General features: G+C 37.7%; 1 protein-coding gene across 1 annotated transcript in view; it reads right to left on the bottom strand.

The window, feature by feature from the left end:
• LOC111145510 (basic proline-rich protein-like) overlaps positions 1–14,410 on the bottom strand; it is a 56,192-nt gene extending 41,782 nt beyond the window's left edge. Inside the window, exon 1 of the mRNA XM_022500402.1 lies at positions 14,374–14,410. Coding sequence (XP_022356110.1) covers positions 14,374–14,410 — 37 coding nt within the window. The remainder of the gene's footprint in view (positions 1–14,373) is intronic.
• Positions 14,411–19,268: the final 4,858 nt, after the last annotated feature.

The raw sequence follows: 19,268 nt of genomic DNA, 5'->3' as shown, positions 1-19,268 counted from the left end.
GGATATGGTTCAGTAGGATTCAAGAACTTAAAAATTGCCCTCCTTCACATTTCTAATAAGTGAAGTCAGAGTAATTATAAAGGAATGATAATGGAATCTGTTATCTATTTAGAAAAACAAATTTTATTGCCATTTATAATACATGTAAACAGCTGCTGTTTATTTTAGAAAGAATTATTATATTTCTAGGCCCTAGAAAGACTCTGCATTTTGTAATTAAATTAATGTTAGTAGAGATTGGAACAGTTTCTAGGAATGCCATAATGTGCTGTAGGGGACAGTAATACTTTTAAAGGTTCTGACATGCAGCCAGTAAGGTGTTTCTATTTCTAAATAACTCGCTCCCCCACCCCCAAGAGTAGATACAAGAAGTATTTTTGGTAAATCTGCCAAGTTTTTTTATATGATTCTCATTATATCACTGAAGGTACCTCAGTAATATCAGCATTCTAAGTTAGTTACTCAGCTTACTACTTTGACATTACCACTGATGAGAATTGAAAGCTAAGTCGAGCCTGGGGAATGGGTTTCATTGTCTAGAAAAGGCTCTTAGATTTCTCCTTTTTAGTACACTACAATCTTTTGTTAGGGTATTGCCAAGAAAGGAGGAGACTGCTTACTTCAGGCTGTGTCTTTGACTTTGGAATTCTCACAGGTACATTGTGAATGAGTTCAGATCTCTTATTTTTTATTTTTCAAAAAGATTTTATTTATTTATTAGAGGGAGAGAGATAGTGTGGGATAGCAAGAAAGCGCACAAGCAGGGAGGAGAGGGAGAAGCAGACTCCTTACTGGGTAGGGAGTCCAATGTGGGGCTTGATTCTAGGACCCTGGGATCATGATGTGAACTGAAGGCAGAAGCTTAACCGACTGAGCCACCAGGCACCCTAGATCTCTTAATAAATTGGAAACTAGTATGTTTCCTGTGGTTCTGTTGCTCTGGAGGTTCCTGATTCCTATTGAAGGCCAAAATACACAGAGCTGATGGGACCAGTTATTGGCAAAATTATGATGTTCAAAAACCTACTTGTTCGGATATCTGGAATTTCTTACTTTAGGGAGTCAACTGACTTCTGGAGAGTTGTATGAAAGGACCGTTTCACTTTCTGAGAAGATATTTGTTACAGTTCATAATTTTACGTTATCCTTTAATGAGGTCAAAGAAACATCTTCACTGCAACTATGGGATGCTTAGTTTTGTTCCACCTGCCTCTGGTTGGGCTCCTACATGTTTTCATGTGTTTCATTATCTCTGATTTCTGGTTAGGTGGTGACTATTTTCTTCCATACTCTGCCTGGATTCCAGGGTCATCTCTAGCTCTTAAACCTGAACTTTGTCATGTTAATGAACACCTTTGTTTCTGTTATTTAATCTGTCCTGCCTATCCCTAATGCCTTATCTGCTCTTGTGGCCACATTGCTCAGTACTTTTGTGTGAATTAGAACAACTTTGAAGACTGTTATTTGTATCGGTCAGGGTTCAGTTCTGTAGAAAACAGGATCTAACTCTTCCTACTTTAAACAGAAAGGGATTTAGCACACGGAAATAAATGTCTTGCTGAATTGTTGAGTGAGGGGTTTAAAGGCATTCTGTAGCCTGACGGAAATAAATGTCTTGCTGAATTGTTGAGTGAGGGGTTTAAAGGCATTCTGTAGCCTGACGCCAAAAGCAATTCCCACATCCACCCAGTAGAACTGGCCTGCCAAGGGAGCTGATGTTCCAGCCTGATCAGGAAGCTCCCTGCTGAAGTGGATACTGCTCATCAGCTCCTGACCCCACAGTCCTGCTGTCCTGCCTGTCATCCACATGCGTGTCATGGATATGTCACACTGTTTCTCTCCCCGCTTAATCCAGATTCAGTCGTAACTCAGTTGGATCATACAAATTTATCTTTTGTATGATTCACATTTATCGTGATCTGATTGATACAACTTGAGTCCAGTCCAGAACATCAGTAGCAAGAGCGCTGGGAAATGTGGTTTTTCGCTTACCCATCTCTGTGGTTTGCTAGAAGAAGGCTGGAGTAATTTGAGTCAGGCTGTGGTGTTCTCCACAAATGTATGGTTTCCCTCTAATTTGGTTCTTTGAAATTTCCCTCAAAAACCAGCTTTGAGGGAAATCAAGTGTACTTTGAGTTGTCCTTGTGAGAGTGATTCTTCTGTTCACGAACGTGGCAACTCCTATTCCACTTCACTCTGCTCCCTTTGAGCAGATGACTGGAGCCCGAGCTTGAGAGGCGAGAGAGGCTGTTAATTGGGTGTGAACTCTGCTTAATCATTCTTCTGGCCTTATCTCCTGTTACTTTCAAATCGTGGGAAGTAGCTACAACACCACAGCGTGGAATGTAGGAGTGAGGAGGTGAGCGTCAGCAAAGTGTCTGGGGACACAGAGACTCTAGGACCTGGGGTCTAAGACCTGCAAAGGACAGTAGGAGGAGAGAAATAAAAATGTTCTGGCAATTTAGAGACAACCTCTTGTGAGCATTTGACACCCTGTAGTTACTCTTTCCTTCTTGAAAACCTTTCTTCAATGAGTTCAGGAAATGTTATTCTCTTGTCTCACTGATAGAAGCCTTTCTCTGTTTGCTTTGTTGATTCCTCTCCTTGCCTCAGGTCTCAGTCCCTCTTTTTTTCTCTTTGTGGGCAGTCTCGTCCTTAGTTATTTCTAGCCTCAGCCTTTCCCAGAAATCTAGACTTGCGCTTCCAGTGGCCTACATTGATGTCCTTGTAGGTGTGTAATACATCTCAAACCAAACTCTTTTATTTTATTTTATTTATTTATTTTATTTATTTTTTTTAATAAAGCCAAACTCTTGTTTTCTTCCCATCTATCCCTCACCCAGTGTACCCCATCTTACTAAAATGCATTATGATTTACCTGTAACTCAGGCCCAGAACCTGAGCTGTCTTCAATCTTCTCTTTCACTTCTCACATTCACTTCATTAACAGATTCTGCTGGTTCTGCCTTCCAACTAAGTTCTGAAACTGTCACTTGTAATCATCCTTACTGTTGCCATTCTAGGCCACCATCATCACTTTAAATGGTTACCCTCAGTTTACTCTTCTGTACCTAATAGCCAGAGTGAGTCCATCCTGCCCACTTAGCATGTAAATCCCATTGCACCCAGAATATAAATTTCAGGTTCTTATGATAGCCTGTGAGGTTTTCTGTGTATAGTCCCGGCCGTCATTCTGACCTTACCTCCTGTCTCTGTCTGGCTTACTAACCTTCTTCCACATTGGTCTCCCCAACAAACTTACTGGGATAATACATAATAGTACATTTCTATTTTTCTGATTCCCACTAGAGTGTGTTTCATTCTCAGGAACTGTGAGTTTCACTCCCTGCTTTAGGCTTCCTTTGGCATGTGGGTGCTCACATGTTTGCTCATTGGAAGGTGGGGCAGTGAAGTTTTTTCAAGTTCTTAGTGGAAGATTGAAGATTAAAGTGTCTTTTGGTGAGGGGCAGTTTGCACGAAATAGTAAAATATGTGATTGATTATAGTAAGAGAAAGTAAGCATTAAAGAATGATACAAATAGGGAACTTTCAAATTAGTAGAAACAATGGAATCAATAGCAACTTGAACAAAACAGTAAGAGTTAGGAAAGGGAAGGTGGAAACAGTCTAAAAGAGCAAAGTAAGATAAAAGAAATAAAAGTGAGTGAGCCAGAGACTTACCTTTCTGCCAAGGTGAAGCAGTACATCCCTCCCAGATCTACCCTCTTCTGGTCAAAATTCCAGGAGGTAACCCAACAAACAAGTATAGGAAGACCCTGAAAGGTGGAAAGAAGGTGGTGGACAGTCTAGGAACCTGGGGACTTTAGAAATGACAAGAGGGTGGGTTCTTTAGTTTTCCATATTGTCTCCCATGCATCCTGGCCAGCATACTGCAGAAGCCTCCAAACCTGAACAGCCAACAGAAGAAAAGCTCTTCTTGGAGGGATGGATGGTCTAAGAAAATTTTTGGAGGGAGGGAAAGAATGGTCTAAGAAAATTTTGTGTCAGTACTCACCCTACTCAAGCCAAAGATCAAGAGAACCTCTTTTCCTGCACACAGTTTTAGTAGGGTTGAGCTGGGAGTTGACTCTACCACCTCCAGTGACACACATGCCTTTTGGTTGGTCACTGTCCAGCAGAAGTGGAGAGTATAGGACATTTGCACTAACAAATGTCCCTAAATAATTATATGAAAAGAGGAAAGGTTTAAAATCAGTAACCCACTCTTTTAACCTCAAGAAATAGAAAAAGCCAAAGCAAGGCAAAGGAAGGAAATTGAAACTAAGAAAACAATGAAAAAAAAAAATCAATGAAATAAATTGTTCTTTGAAAAGTAAAATTGATAACTTCTAGCAAGACTGGCAGAGATAAAAAGGGAGAAAACACATAACCGTAAAAAAAACTACAGATCCTTCTGGTATTAAAAGAATAATAAGGGAATGATACAGCTTTACCCTCATAAATTTGACTACTTAGGGGAACAGAATCAATTCTTAAAAACTAACACCCACCAAAACTGCATTAAGATGAAATAACCTGAATTAGTGGTGTAGCCATTAAATAAATTGAATTCTTCATTAAAGGATCCTGTGAAATCTTCAGGCCCATATGGTTTCACTGGAAGAATCAAGAGAAGACTTAGTACTATCTTATGTAATCTCTTCCAGAAAATAGAAGAGGAGGGAAAACACACAAATTCATTTTATGAGGCTAGTATTACCTTAATAGCAAAATCAGGTAAAAGATTCTGCAGGTCAGTATCTTTCATGAACTTAGAGGCCATAATCTTCAACAAAATGTTAGCAAATTGAATCCATTTGTAATGAAAATTCAGATATATGTATTAACTACATATGTACATATATATTATATATGTATATGTATACACAAATTTTAACATGGGCAAGCAGGATTTATTTCAGGCATCCAGATCTGGTTCAACACTTAAAAATCAGTTTATAGTCTATCATATCTTCAGGTTGAAGAAGAAGAATCATGTGACTTATCATTTGACCCAGAAAAAGCATTTGACAAAAACCAACATTCATAATGATTTAAAAACTCCAAAAACTAGGAAAAGAGAACTTCCTCAACTAGATAGCGTCTTCTAGATGCTCTAGCTAAGACCATACTTAATAGTGAAAGGTGGAATGCTTTCCTTTTAAGGTTGGGAAGAAGGCCAGGATGTATACTCTTAACGATTGCTATTCAAATAGTACTGGAAGTTCTAGCCACTGCAATAAAGCGAGAAAAAGAATTAAACAAGATATCTTTTACTAGGAGATTACATTATTATTTAAATAGAAAATCCTGAGGAATTTTAGGAAAAAACTTGAACAATGAGCTCAACATAGTTGCATACAAGATAAATACACAAAAATCAACCATATTTTTAGTTACTAACAAAGAACATGTGAAAACTGAAATTAAAACCAATACTATTGATAAGTATTCCAAAAATATGAATTTTTTAGGTATAAAATAGTATAGGATTTTTGTATTGAAAATTATAAAATGCTGATGAAATCAGTGAGCCGGATAAATGTTGACACATACTGTGTTCATATATTAGATTAAATGTAGTAAATATGTTCTTCCTAAATTGACAGAGATTTTATACAGTTTCTGTAAAAATCTTTTTTTTTTCTTTTTGTAGACATGGCAAGGTTTTCAAAATTTTGTAGGCATAGGCCTCAGAATAATAGTTTTGAAAAAAGAACAAAGTGGTTGGAAACATTCTGATATTAGTTTTCCCTATATTTACAGTAATCAACATAGTGTGGTGTTGGCAGAGGGATAGTCACATAGATCAATGGGATGAGAGAACCTACGAACTCACAGAAATATGTTCAGCTAGTTTCTGATAAAGGTGCAAAGGCAGTTCAATGAAGGAAGGATAGCCTTGTCAGCAGATGATAGAGCAATTTGACATCCATAGACAAAATGGTGAAACTTGATCTGAAATTTATACCTTACATAAAATTAACTAAAAATAATACTTAAGTGCAAAATTATGAAAGTGAAAGGAAAAAAAAGTCATCTGGACACAGGATGAGACCATGAGTTCTTAGTGTTGAGACCAAAAGCACAGTCCACAAAAGGAAAGATTGATCACTTAGAACCCACTTAAAAACTTGTGCTCTTGGTAAGACCATGTAAAAATCATGAAAAGAGAAGCTACAGACTGGTAGAGAACATTTGCAACCAACACATCTGCCAAAAGACTGTATACATCTGTATCTGTATGTGTATCTATATCTATATATCTATATCTATCTATATCTGCCAAGACTGTATATATCTGTATCTAGATCTCTATCTATCTATCTATCTATCTATCTACCAATATTTAGTAGTAACAAAAATCAGTTAGAAAATGGGCAAAAGACATCAACAGACATTTCACTAGAGAGGACATATAAATGGCAAATAATCACAGAAAAAAACATTCAACATTATTAGCCATTAGGGAAATTAAAACTACCAGAAGAAACCACTGCTGAAGGTAAAATTTTAAAAATTGACACCACCAAACACTGAGAAGCATGCAGAGAAACAGCATTACATCTATACTGCTGGTAGGAACCATCAGTGTAGAAAATGGTTTGGCAGTTTCCTATAAAACTAAGTGAGCAATTGCCGTAGGATCCAGGAGTTGGCACTTCTATATATTTATCACAGACAAATGAAAATTGTCGCATAAAAACTTGTACAGGAATGTTTATAGAGGCTTTATCTGTTTACCCTCACACTTGACAGGCGGGGATACTCACCACTATACTAATGAGGATGGTGACCCCCACACTGGAGACAAACCATTCCTTCATTGGGTGAATGATGAAACCATAGTGCACCTATATCCTTGTGGCTACTCAGAAAGGAGCAAAATATTGATACCCATGATGTAGCTAAATCTCTACATTGAATTTAAAAAATTATACATGGAGCACTACATCAAAAACTAATGTACTCTATGGTGACTAACATAACATAATAAAATAAAAAAATAAAATTATACTGAAAGGTTACATACTGTGTGAGTCTATTTATATATTCATAAATGATGAACTTGTAGAAATGGAGAACTTGTTACTGGTTTAAGAGTGGGATGAAGGTGTGAAGGATGTGGCTATAAAAGGCAACATGAAAGGATTCTTGTGATGGAAATGTTCTGTATCTCGACTGTGTAATATCCTGGCCATGGTATTGTACCTGATTACTCAAGATGTTGCCATTGTAGGAAAGTTGATCATGAGTGATTGGGTACCTCTTTGTATTTCTTACAATTGCATGTGAATCTACAATTACAATAAATTTTAAAAATGTGAATGGACTAGATTCTATCGGAAGACAGGATTAGAAATTGATTTAATACAATAGATTATAAGCAACGCTTCAAATCCAGTTGTTAAAGATGAAACTAGATATGAGCAAGAAGATTCTGCACAAGGATTAAAAGTGGAATGACAGTATTGATACCAGAGTAGTTGAAACTTAGGCTGAAAGCACTCAACATTATTACAGAGAACCTTATGAATTGGTAAAAGCTTGCATTTTGAAGAGGATATGGCAGTGAGGATGGGTAGACACCAGATCACTCTCTAAACACATAAAAGAACTAGAAATGCATGTAAATTGTAATAAATTTAGGTCAAAACAATCAAAAGATCATCACCTACCAAAGCTTATATAGAGCACAATGAAAACCATATGTGAGGGAAAAATCTATAGAACTAAATGTCTTCAATATTAAAGTAACAAAAAATTTCTCTAAACCTGCATATCCAATTGAAAAGTTTGTTTTAGCAATTGAAACTTTCTTGTTTTAGAAATTGTTAAAATACACATACCATAAATTTTACCATCTTGACCATTGTTTAGTGTACTGTTTAGTAGTGTTAATTCACTTTGCACAATCAGTTTCTGGAACTCCTTTTATCTTCCTTTTCCCCTGGCAACGACCGTTTACTTTTCTCTCTATGAACTTGAATACTCCATGTACCTCATTTAAGTGTGATCACCTTATTATATCTGCCTTATTTCATTTAGTATAATGTTCTCAGATTTCATCAGTGTATCATATTTCAGAATTTTTTTTTAAAGGTTTTAGTTTTTCATTTCACAGAGATCACAAGAGGGCGGAGAGGCAGGCAGAGAGAGAGGGGGAAGCAGGCTTCCCGCTGAGCAGAGAGCCTGATGCGGGGCTCGATCCCAGGACCCTGGGACCATGACATGAGCCGAAGGCAGAGGCTTTAACCCACTGAACCACACAGGCGCCCCTCAGAATTTATTTTTAAGATTTTATTTATTTATTTGACAGAGAGAGAGATCACAAGTAGGTAGAGAGGCAGGCAGAGAGGGGGAAGCAAGCTTCCTGCTGAGCAGAGAGCCTGATGCGGGGCTTGATCCCAGGACCCTGAGATCATGACCCGAGCCAAAGGCAGAGGCTTAACCCACTCAGCCACCCAGGCACCCCTTACTTGTGATTCTTAATCAAATTTCACCTTCCAAGTAAATTACCATTACTTGAGGTCGGACGTCTTCTGGTGAATTGGGGGATCTTTAAATATTACCCTTCCTGAGAATCCGCCAGGCTCTGAAAGCCCCATATTTCAGAATTTTTAAAAAAGATTTTATCTGAGGATCAAAGAAGAACTTAAACAATTCATGGAAACCAATGAGAATGAAGACACTTCGATCCAAAACCTATGGGATACAGCAAAGGCGGTCCTAAGGGGGAAATACATAGCCATCCAAGCCTCCCTCAAAAAAATTGAAAAATCCAGAGCACAGCAGCTGTCTCTACACCTTAAAGAACTGGAGAATCAACAACAAATCAAACGAACTCCACATATAAGAAGGGAAATAATCAAGATTAGAGCTGAGATCAATGAGGTAGAAACCAGAGATACAGTAGAACGTATCAATGAAACTAGAAGCTGGTTTTTTGAAAGAATCAATACGATCGATAAACCATTGGCCACAAAAAGAAAAGAGAGAAAGCCCAAATTAATAAAATTATGAATGAAAAGGAAGAGATCACAACTAACACCAAGGAAGTAGAAACAATCATCAGAAGTTATCAACAGTTATATGCCAATAAGCTAAGCAACCTAGATGAAATGGATGCATTCCTGGAAAACTATAAACTCCCAAAATTGAACCAGGAAGAAATCGACAACCTAAATAGACCGATCTCTAGTAATGAGATTGAAGCAGTGATCAAAAACCTCCCAAAAAACAAGAGCCCAGGACCTGACAGATTCCCTGGGGAATTCTACCAAACTTTCAAAGAAGAAATAACACCTATTCTCCTGAAGCTGTTTCAAAAAATTGAAGCAGAAGGAAAACTTCCAGACTCTTTCTATGAAGCCAGCATTACCCTGATCCCCAAACCAGGCAAAGACCCTACCCAAAATGAGAATTTCAGACCAATATCACTGATGAATATGGATGCTAAGATTCTCAACAAGATCCTAGCAAACAGGATCCAACAGCACATTAAAAAGATTATCCACCATCACCAGGTGGGATTCATTCCTGAGGAGAGTGAGAAAGCATGAACGGAGGTGGGGAGGGAAGGGAGAGAGGGACTAGGAGATGCAGATTCCCCACTGAACAGGGAGCCTGATACCCACAGCCAGGACCCTGGGATCATGACCTGAACTGAAGGCAGACGCTTAATGAATGAGCCACCCAGGCATCCCATGGCCTGTACTGCTATAAACTTCCCTCTTAGAACACTTCGGCTGCATCCCAAAGATTTTGGACTATTGTGTTTTCATTTTCATTTGTTTCCATGTACTTTTTTCTTCTATTTCTTGATAGCTGATTTCATTGTTTATTAACATATTACTTAGCCTTCATGTATTTGTGATCTTTCCAGATTTTGTGTCATGGTTGACTTGTGGTTTCATAGCATTGTGGTCAGAAAAGATGCATGGTATGACTTCGATCTTCTTGAATTTGTTCAGGTTTGTTTTGTGGCCTAATATGTGATCTGTCTTTGAAATGTTTCACATGCACTTGAAATGAATGTGTATTCTACTGTTTAAAGATGGAATATTCTGAATGTATCTGTTAAATCCATTTCTTCCACTGTGTTATTTAAAACCATTGTTTTCTTGTTGATTTTCTGTTGAGATGACCTGTCCATTGATGTAAGTGGGGTATTAAAATCCCCTACTATTGTATTATTATCAATTAGTTCCTTAATATTTGTTATTAACTGTTCTGTGTGTTTGAGTGCAGATTGTTAGATCTTCTTGTTGGATTTATTAAATTTATATTTTTATATATATCTTTTGTCTTTCATTACAGCTTTTGCTTTAACGTCTATTTTGTCCACTGTGAGTTTTGCTACTCTGGCTTTATTTTGACATCCATTTGTATGATAAATATTTCTCCATCCTCTCACCTTTCTTTTTTAAAGATTTATTTATTTATTTATTTGACAGAGAGAGAGAGAGAGAGAGATCGATCGATCACAATTAGGCGGAGAGGCAGGCAGAGAGGGGGAAGCAGGCTCCCTACTGAGCAGAGAGTCCGATGTGGGGCTAGATCCCAGGACCCTGAGATCATGACCTGAGCTGAAGGCAGAGGCTTTAACCCACTGAGCCACCCAGGCGCCCTCCATCCTCTCACTTTTAATCTGTAGTTGTCTTTAAGTCTAAAATGAGTCTTTTGTAGGCAGCCTATAGATGGGTCTCTTTTTTTAAATCTATTCTGTCATTGTATGTCTTTTGATTAGAACATTTACTCCATTTACATTCAAAGTAATTATTGGTAAGTATTGTCATTTTATTTTGTGATTATTTCTGCAGACCTTTTATGATCATTTCTTTTCTTCCTTTCATGGTTTGCTGATTTTCTTTAGTGTTGTATTTGAGTTTCTTTCTCTTTATTCTTAGCATATTTATTAGTGATTTTTGATGGTTACCATTAGGTTGTTAATAGGATCTGCTGCATATAGTGGTCCATATTAAGTTGCTTGTTTAAATTTGATACCATTCTTTATTTCTCTCCTCCTGTTTGAGGTATATGCTGTTATGTTTTATATCTTTTTTATTTTGTGAGTTCTTTGATTTTTTTTACATAAATATTCATTTTTACTGCTTTTGTGTTTCCTACTTACCTACTGTTATTTCTGGTCTCTCCTTGCCACTCAGAGAGTCCCCTTTAATAGTTCTTTTTTTTTTTTTTTTTAAAGATTTTATTTGACAGAGAGAGAGATCACAAGTAGGCAGAGAGGCAGGCAGAGAGAGAGAGAGGGGAGGAAGCAGGCTCCCTGTGGAGCAGAGAGCCCGATGCAGGACTCAATCCCAGGACCCTGGGATCAAGACCTGAGCGGAAGGCAGAGGCTTTAACCCACTGAGCTACCCAGGCGCCCCCCCCCTTTAATAGTTCTTGGAGGGCTGGTTTAGTGGTCATGAATTCTGTTAGTTTTTCTGGGGGAGACTTTTTATTTCTCCTTCTGTTCTAAATGATTGCCTTGCTGCACAGAATATTGTTGGCTGCAGTTTCCCATTTAGCACTCTGAATATACTGTGCCATTCTCTCTGGCTTAGAAAGTTTCCACTGAAGAATTCCCTGATAGCCTTATGAGGTTTCCCTTGTATGTTACTGTCTTCTTTTGTCTTGCTACTTTAACATTTTTTTTCTGTATTGCTATATTTTGCCAGTTTAATTACAATATGTCTTAGTGTGGATCTGCTTTTGTTGATTTTGCTGGGGATCTCTGTGCCTCCTGGATTTGTATTTCTGTTTCCTCCCCAGATTAGGGAAGTTTTCAGCTATTATTTCTTCAAATAAATTTTTTGCCCTCTTTTCTCTTCCCCTGGAATTCCTATAATATAAATGTTATGAGGTTGGTGCAGTCACAGAGTTCCTTAAGTCTTCATTTTGCATATATATTTCTTTGTTCTTGTTCAGTTTGATTACCTTCAATTACTCTGTCTTCTAGGTCATTAATTCATTGCTCTGCTTTTTCTAACCTGCTGTTCATTGCATCAAGTGTGTTTCTAATCTTCATCTCTGATTTTTTTAAATCTCTGATGGGTTCTTTTTTTTTTTTTTATTTCCATGTTAAGAGTCTCACTGATGTCTTTGACTCTTTTCTCAAGTCCAGTGAATATCCTTATGATCATTGCTTTAAATACTCCATTAGGTATGTTACTTATATGTGTTTTGCTTAGATCTCTGGCCACGGCCTTTCTCTTCCTTCATTTGGAATAAATTTCTCTGTCTTCTCATTTTGTTTGAGTCATGGTGCCTGTTTCTCTGTGTTAGATAAGTCACCTATGGCTCCTGGTCCTTGAGGGTAGTGGCTTTATGAAAAAGAGGTTCTGTAGTGCCTTGCCATGTAGTGTTTCCTGTTCCCCAGGGCCTGGGGTTCCTAAGAGTGTCTCTGATATGTGCTATGTGTCCTCAGCTATTTTGTCCTGTCTGCTTTATCCTTTAGGCCAGTTGGCTATATAGGCTTCCTTTACCTGCTGTGGTTAGTGTTTTGTCCCTGGCCTGAATGTGGCAAGTTTTAACTAGGTATGCCCTGGTCGGCTTGTGTAAAAAGATCTGTTGTCACTGCCAGTGAAACTAAGGTTCTGCAAAACTCCCAGGTCAGGAGATGTGTTGTGAGCAGAGGTTTGGGCTGTTCTTCTGGGAGAAGGGGCCTGCCATGCTGGGACTGAGGCAAGCATGTCTAGGAAGGGTGGTTTTATAGGTGCATGGAGGCAGGGCTTGTGTAAGGAAGTTAGATAGCAAGTGTAGGAGTTGTGCTGGTTCCTGTAGGTGACCCCTTGTGCTTATGCTGAGGGTTGGGGAGGGAAGAGATGCCTGCTAGTTCCTTTGTTCCTGGAAGTCTCTCTGAATGCTATCTCTCTGGGATATGCTCCAAAATGAGCAAATAACCTCCCAACTGTGTGCCCCAGGTACTCTTCAGATTGCTGTTTTCAGTCTGTATGTCAGTGGACTATTTGCCTGTCTTCTGTCCAAGAGCAGTTCAGCTGTCATGGCTCTATCCAAGCCAAGTCCACTGACCTTTAGAACTCCATGTGCTGAGCCCAGCTTGTTATCAGAAGTCACAAAATTTGGCCACTCCACTCTCCAAGCCAATTGCTCTAGGGATTCTTTTTCTCCCTGTGCACCAGGGAGATCTTTTTAAACCAAGATTGGAAACTCAAAAGTTATGAAATAAATGACAGCACATTTGGTGATATGAAATCTTAACATTTTCACTATCACATATAAAAATAAATATATTTGCATAGTTTTTTTGCAATTCAGGTAATAAAGGAATAATACATATTTACAAATTGACATTAAGAAAACTGATTAAAGAAAAGTTGGTAAATCTGATCAATCAAATAATAAAGAAGCAAATATATATGGTCACCAACATGCAGAATTGCCAAAATTTACTAGTAGTCACTAGTCAGAAGAAAAATACAAAATAAAGTGATAATGAGGCCAAGCAAATTAAAAAGCTACTCTGTTGGTTGTGGTGGAGATAGGGAGAAAAGGTAGCAACATAATTTGACACTGCTCTTTGGGAAAGCAATCCAACATCAATTACAAAAATTTTCCGTACAGTGTGCATACATACTAATATGTATCACATGCACACATAATGCCCTTTGACTTCAATTTTACTCTTGTGACTCTATCTTGGAATAAACTGCCAACATGTGAAGCAATGGCCAGAGAATATTTTATTGTGCCATTGCTTGCAGAGTCAATAGAAAACAAAGGTAATGACCATTAATTAAGGTATGCTTGAAAAAGTTATGATAAGTGCAGACCATCTGCAGCTATGAAATAGAAGCAATAGAGCCATGTCAGATGTCTGGGGGGAAATTTCAAGAGGTGTTGAGTATTAAGATCAAATTGCAGAAAGGTGTATATATTCTGATTCTCTTGTTAAGCAAACAATAATAAAACTTCTATATTTGTATTTATATGATTATATGATGGAGAAAACTATAGAGGGGTATGTGTTAAGGGAAGGGACAGAAGGAAGGAAAAGGAGAGACAACTAAAACCTCACCCAGTGGTCTGTGTAACATCACCACACTTACTCATTTTTAGACAATGTATAGAGTTCCTATATATTATATGTAAGTTGTTTACAAAGTATGCATGTATAATAACTTCCAAAAAGTGAACTTGAAAACAGACTCACATAGTGCTTTTCTTGTGTACACCCTCTTTTAGATCATAGTTGTTCCCTGAAGGTAACCACACTCTTGAATGGCTAGGCTTAGCCACTTTGTTCATGCAGCTCTCTTCTGTGACCAAATGCAAAGTCTGTCAGGACACTGTCAGATGCTCCCCAGTTCATGTTCTAAACTTCTCTTTGTGATGCTTTCTTCAGCTCACCTGTGAGGTTATTCAGGCCCCTGTGCTTTTCCGGCATTGTTTTTGTGACTCTGACAGTTTTCCATATTGTGTTTTACATGTTTGTCATTATGCCATTATACCCAAGGGGATCTTAAGAACTCATATTTATAACGTTTACTTACAGTCATGTTCATCAACAGGAACTAGGTGGTTGCAAACAAAAGAAAAGAGTTGATTTATGGGTAATGTATATAATTATATTGGCCTTAGGATCCAGTTTTTTTCTACGTTTTATTTTACTTGTATGATATCTGAGAAACTTGATTTACTTTAGTAATGGTAGTAGTTAATAGCTTTTAAAAATAGCTTCTCTTGCAACTTCAAGATGTGTTTTAGTTATATTGACATAGAAGCTTAAAAAGAATTATAGGAAGTTTATTTCCAAGCTGAATAAAAATGTGACAGCTGCTCATTATTATCCTAAGTAGAAAAAGTCCCCAAATTTGCAAGAAACAGTAAAACTACATGAGGAGCTCAGGATAGATGGATATTATATCTTCATTTTTTTTGTTGTTGTTGCTGGACTGAATATCAACGCTGAAAGCATGTTGCAGTCAGATGTCCCTGAGCCTGCTCTGGTTTATAATTTAATTCAGCACATATGTGTTGCAGAAGCATGCTTGGTACTGTAGTTCTGTGAGCATGAACATAAAGAATGTAACAGTCTCTCAGAAGACAAGGATCACTAACATGATCACTGCAAGTCATACATATCCTTTTATAACAGTATCAAGAGAAACTTTATTTCAGGTTTTATACAAGTAGAAACTAACCTGATTATGAAGGGTAGTAGTTTCAGGGACTTCTATATATAAAACATTGAGGTTTGTACCCCTGTGATTATGACTCATGCTTCATTAACGGATTTTATTTTCTTTTATTACTTTTGAAGATTTTATTTATTGCAGAGAGAAAGTAAGAGTATGAGAAGTGGGAAGGGTCAGAGGGAGAAGCCGACTTCCTGCTGAGCAGGGATCCTGACTCGGGACTTGATCCTGGGACTCTAGAAACATGACCTGAACTGAAGGCAGACACTTACTTAACTGACTGAGCCACTGAGGTGCCCCTATTTTGTTATATCTTAATGATTTTATTTATTTGACAGTGTGCAAGAGTGTACAATCGGGGGTTGGGGGGTGGGGCAGGTACTGTGGTATAACACAGGGAGAGGGAGAAGCAGACTCCCTGCTGGGCAGGGAGCAGGCTATTCCAGGACCCTGAGATCATGACCTGAGACCAAGGCAGATGCTTAAGTAACTGAGCCACCCAGGTGCCCCTCATTACAGATTTTAAAATAAATATATTACAAAAAACTATGGGAGCCTTGAAATTTCGTTGCTGCACTTTGGAGCTTTGTTGAACATGATTTGATAACATTACACTGTGGTATGTGGACAAAATGTCATTAGAAACAGCATTTTGGATTTGGAGGATTTTATTTTCCAGGTTTTATTGGTTGTATAGTAAAAAAGTTTATGCTGATAAAAGCTATTTTCTGGTTTCCCTAGGATCTGGCTTGTTCTAGATTGACCATATTTCCACAGCTTAAATATCTTTTTTTTTTTTTTTAAGATTTTTTTTTTTTAATTTGAGAGAGAGAGAGAGAGAGAGAGACAGCAAGAGAGAGCATGAGAGGGGAGAAGGTCAGAGGGAGAAGCAGACTCCCTGAGGAGGTGGGAGCCCAATGCAGGACTTGATCCAGGGACTCCAGGATCATGACCTGAGCCGAAGGCAGTTACTCAACCTACTGAGCCACCCAGGTGCCCCACAGCTTAAATATCTTAATTTCAAAAGAGAACATTGATTGGAAAAAGTTTTGGGATATAACATATGTTAAAAAACAAGTGTGAATTAAAGACTGAGCTAACTTTTTAAGTCAACATAAATATAATATGAAAAAAAATTAAAGTAGCTGTGTTTTTTTTTGAGATCAGGTTTCCTGAAATATAATTTTGTAAAGTCCTATTTAGTGATATAAGCACATTAAGTATATTTTACTTACTCCTACAACAGGAGGTATGATTTGCATATTTTTTTAAGTTGCAAAGAATTAACACCATTCAATAACATGTGCTGTCATTTTTCCAGAATTTTTTTCTTAATCTGAAGATAGAGGAGTATGGTAACCTCACAGTCACTTAACAGGACCTGTGATATGTTCACAGAAACCCAAATTCCAGAATGGGTTCTTAAAAAAGATCTTTCAGCTTGAACTGTTTACTCTGGTTGTGCCTTTCTTTTTAGTGTTTCCCGGGAGTATCTCCTCCTCAGTCATAAATGACCTTGTATTGTGAAATTTGAGATTTTTTTTCACATTAATTAGCTTTTGACAGTATTATTGGATATCTTTGTTGGATATCTTTGTTGGATCTAGTTTGGACTGCTGTGCTATCAGTGTCCAGCCATTATCAGCCTGCTAGAATTGCACTCATCACAGGCTATAATTTTGAATTCTTGTTTTCTCTCCTTTTAAAAGATTCTTTTAGAACAGTCTTAGTGTTCAGTGTTTCTTTTTTCTTTTTCTTTTCTTTTCTTTTTTTTTTTTTTTAGATTTTATTTATTTATTTGACAGAGAGAGAGAGATCACAAGTAGGCAGAGAGGCAGGCAGAGAGAGAGGGGGAAGCAGGATCCCCGCTGAGCAGAGAGCCCGAGGCGGGGCTCGATCCCAGGACCCTGGGATCATGACCCAAGCTGAAGGCAGAGGCTTTAACCCACTGAGCCAACCAGGTGCTCTGTGTTCAGTGTTTCTGATGTTTGTATTCCTGGATAATCTGTATTTAGTTTGGGTGTAATTTTTAAGATTTACACTGAATTTTCTAAACTGCTACTTTGATTATCTCATCCTCTTCTTAAAATCTTTCATGGGATCCCTATTATCTTCAGGATAAAATTCAAACTTTTAAGCTTGCAGGACTGCTGCTCACAATAAAGTTGGTGGTGTCAGCTTAAGGAGTCGATTTCCAACAGTTTGTCCAAGCTCTGGGGCTGCTTTTGGTGGTGGGTGTGTCTCCAGTTCACTTAGAGGCATCATATGGGCTAACAGAGCCTTTATGTAAGGCTGTTCATCTGGCTTCTGCTTTCTTTTTAACTCTATGCTTTCTTCTTTCTTTCAACACCATAGAGGTGTCTGTTGTCCTGTTATCTGAAACTACTTGAGGTTCTCCAGATGTACTCTATTCTATGGTACCTTTCTTATAATAATTATTAGAGCCAACATTTGTTAAACACTAATGCAAATACTTCATTGCATTATCTTACATAGTCCTTACTAAATGAGGGTAGGTCTCTTATTGCCCTCATTAAACACAGCTGAGGAAGTGTTCAGTGGTTCATCCAGGGTAACATAGCTGTAAAGTGGCTGAGTCAGGATTTGAACCCAGGCTATGATGATTGGACTCAGTTTTTCTTTCTTTCTTTTATTTTTTGAAATATAATTGACATGTAACATTATATTGGTTGTAGGTGTACAAAATGACATGTATACATTGAGAAATGATCAGCACTTTAAGTCTAGTTACCACTACAAGTAGTTTCTTTTCTTACAATGGGAACTTTTCAGATCTGTTCTCTTTCAAATATACAATATATTATTATTAGCTGTAATCACCATGCTATACAGCATACCCTCAGGGCTTATATATTTATCACTGGAAGTTTGTCTCTTTTGACCATCTTCACCCATTTCATTCACCCCCTACCCTTGGCAACCACCAGTCTGTTCTCAGAGATAAGTTGGGTTTACTTTTTAGATTCCTCAAATATGTGAGATTATATGGTATTTGTCTTTTTCTGACTTACTTCACTTAACATAATGCTCTCAAGTTCCACCTGTGTTGTCACAAATGGCAAGATTTTATTCTTTATGTCTGAATAATATTTGATTGTGTATATACCACATTTTCTTTCTCCATCATCCACTGATGGACACTTAGACTGTTTCTGTGTCTTGGCTATTACAAATAATGCTGCTGTGAGCATGGGGGTACAGATCTCTTTTCGACTTAATGGAGGAGTATTCTTGGAAGACAGACTGAGAGGTTAGAACTATCAGCAAAGAGAGAATGGGAAGGTAGTGGTTTCCGGTTGGAAACCTGGAGACTCTTCCTAAAGCCACTCCTCCTACTGTCTCTGCCAAAAGTACTTGATGAAGCAGGAACAAAATAACTTTTTCTCTGCTTTGTGATGAATCATTCAAGTGTACACCCTAACCATTGGGTCCAAATACTCTCACCAAGGTGGTTTCCTATCCAGAAGACCTAGATATTTCCAACTTCCCTTTAGTTTCATTTCTGCCAAATTCTTAAGGCCAGGGGCTAATCCACTAGAACAGTATTATCCTGTAGCTTGGTTTTTAATTGTGTTCTGAATTTAGTTTATATTCCTAAATGGTCTTACACGTTTTTTTCTCTCCATGCCCTCAGAGGAAGTTATGTGCTTCTGAACCTCTTGGGTACCATTTTAGTAAATTAAGAATTCAGCACACTGAATGATACCCCTGTGGCTTGAACGAGTTAATACAAGCTTCTTAAGTATCTTAATAATTCCCAGGGAATAATTTATGCATTGGAGTGTAGCTTAGTATCTAGTCACTTATACATTATGGAATTTTTTTCCCCTTTGGAAAGTAAAATTGAACCTTTGAAAAACAAATGAGGATGGAGCTTAAATTAAAAAATCCTGTTTTGTAAAAAAATGTAAACATGAAACATTTAGGTGAGAGAGGAGGTATTGTTATAATAGTGAAAATGAAGCAGGTTCAAATCCCAGTTCAGCCCTGTACTTTTATGAGACCTTGGTAGATTAACCCTCTCTGTATTTTTCTCATCTCTGAAGTGGGGATAATGCTTACATCAGAGACAGCATGGAACAGTGG

This window comes from Enhydra lutris, unplaced genomic scaffold (genome assembly GCF_002288905.1).
Source record: "Enhydra lutris kenyoni isolate GAN:26980312 unplaced genomic scaffold, ASM228890v2 scaffoldscaffold13, whole genome shotgun sequence".
Taxonomy (NCBI): Eukaryota; Metazoa; Chordata; class Mammalia; order Carnivora; family Mustelidae; genus Enhydra; species Enhydra lutris.
The sequence above is the reverse complement of the archived record's forward strand: the minus strand, read 5'-3'. Positions and strand labels throughout refer to the sequence as shown.